This window comes from Trichechus manatus, unplaced genomic scaffold (assembly GCF_000243295.1).
Source record: "Trichechus manatus latirostris isolate Lorelei unplaced genomic scaffold, TriManLat1.0 scaffold00039, whole genome shotgun sequence".
Classification (NCBI taxonomy): domain Eukaryota; kingdom Metazoa; phylum Chordata; class Mammalia; order Sirenia; family Trichechidae; genus Trichechus; species Trichechus manatus.
In genome coordinates this window covers 6,191,736-6,192,680 of record NW_004443975.1, presented here as the reverse complement: position 1 = coordinate 6,192,680, position 945 = coordinate 6,191,736, and the positions used below count along the sequence as shown (strand labels likewise).

Sequence of the window (945 nt, the reverse complement as noted above, 5' to 3'; positions counted from 1 at the left end):
GAGGAGTGGGTGTATAAACAAATATGGGAATATTTTCTTCTACTTTAGAAGATATTTTCTTGTAACATATGGGAGTAGTAAGAAAAGAAAAAAAGACACAGTCATGATTTTGCAATTCTTTCAAAGGACATAATCTTCAGAAAGTATATTTAGACTGTGTGTACACGTACCTCTTCCATATACTTCAATTCCTGAATGAAAAACTCCAATTCCGATGGATGAGGTGTATTCATTCATCCAATACTAAGGAAGCAAAAAAGGGAGAGAGAGAAAGGATTCAGAATACCTCTTCATTTACAACTCAACTCCACATTACAGTAAGTGGCTACTCCCCAAATTTCACTGCCACTTAGGTATTTTCAAACCTATTTCTTGGTATTTTCTATTATAGCTCTGCAACTCCCATGATAATGACTCACTGGGTCCTATCTCTGACTTTGCATGTGCCACACTCCATATGGAATGTCTTTCTTAGTCAAAATGAATGGCTCAATTAGCATACAAACACATTATCAAAGGCTTAAACTGTAAGCCATAAAACCTAAACCTGGTCAGATGATGGGAAAATGATTGCGCTCAAAGTATGATAATGACAACATAATAGGAATAAATAATGTGATGCACAAAGGTTATAACAATCTTCTTACTCCCAGGAAAAGATGGTATTGGAAGTGGTTCTTTAAGGAACAAATGGGATTTTTCCCTGGTAGAAAAATGATTTTTTTTGGGGGGGTGGGGGGGTGGGGAGGGTGCCAGGCAGAAGAACGAGGATGTACACAGGCAACGTGTTATAAAATTATGGGAAATGACTAAAAGTGGGTAAAAGCATCAACGGGAGGGAATTAAAGCTAGAAGGAAGTAAACTAGTTAACAGCTTATTAAATAAACATGTAGGCAACACTTAGCAGTGTTATAAACCTATTAGATTTCTCATAGGTTAGAGGG

The 945-nt window shown here is 36.8% G+C and overlaps 1 protein-coding gene across 1 annotated transcript in view; it reads right to left on the bottom strand.

Moving 5' to 3' along the window:
- Positions 1-945, bottom strand: part of DESI2 (desumoylating isopeptidase 2) — a 49,418-nt gene that overhangs the window by 4,704 nt on the left and 43,769 nt on the right. The window contains exon 3 of the mRNA XM_004375942.2: positions 171-243. Within this exon, the coding sequence (XP_004375999.2) occupies positions 171-243 (73 nt within the window). The remainder of the gene's footprint in view (positions 1-170; positions 244-945) is intronic.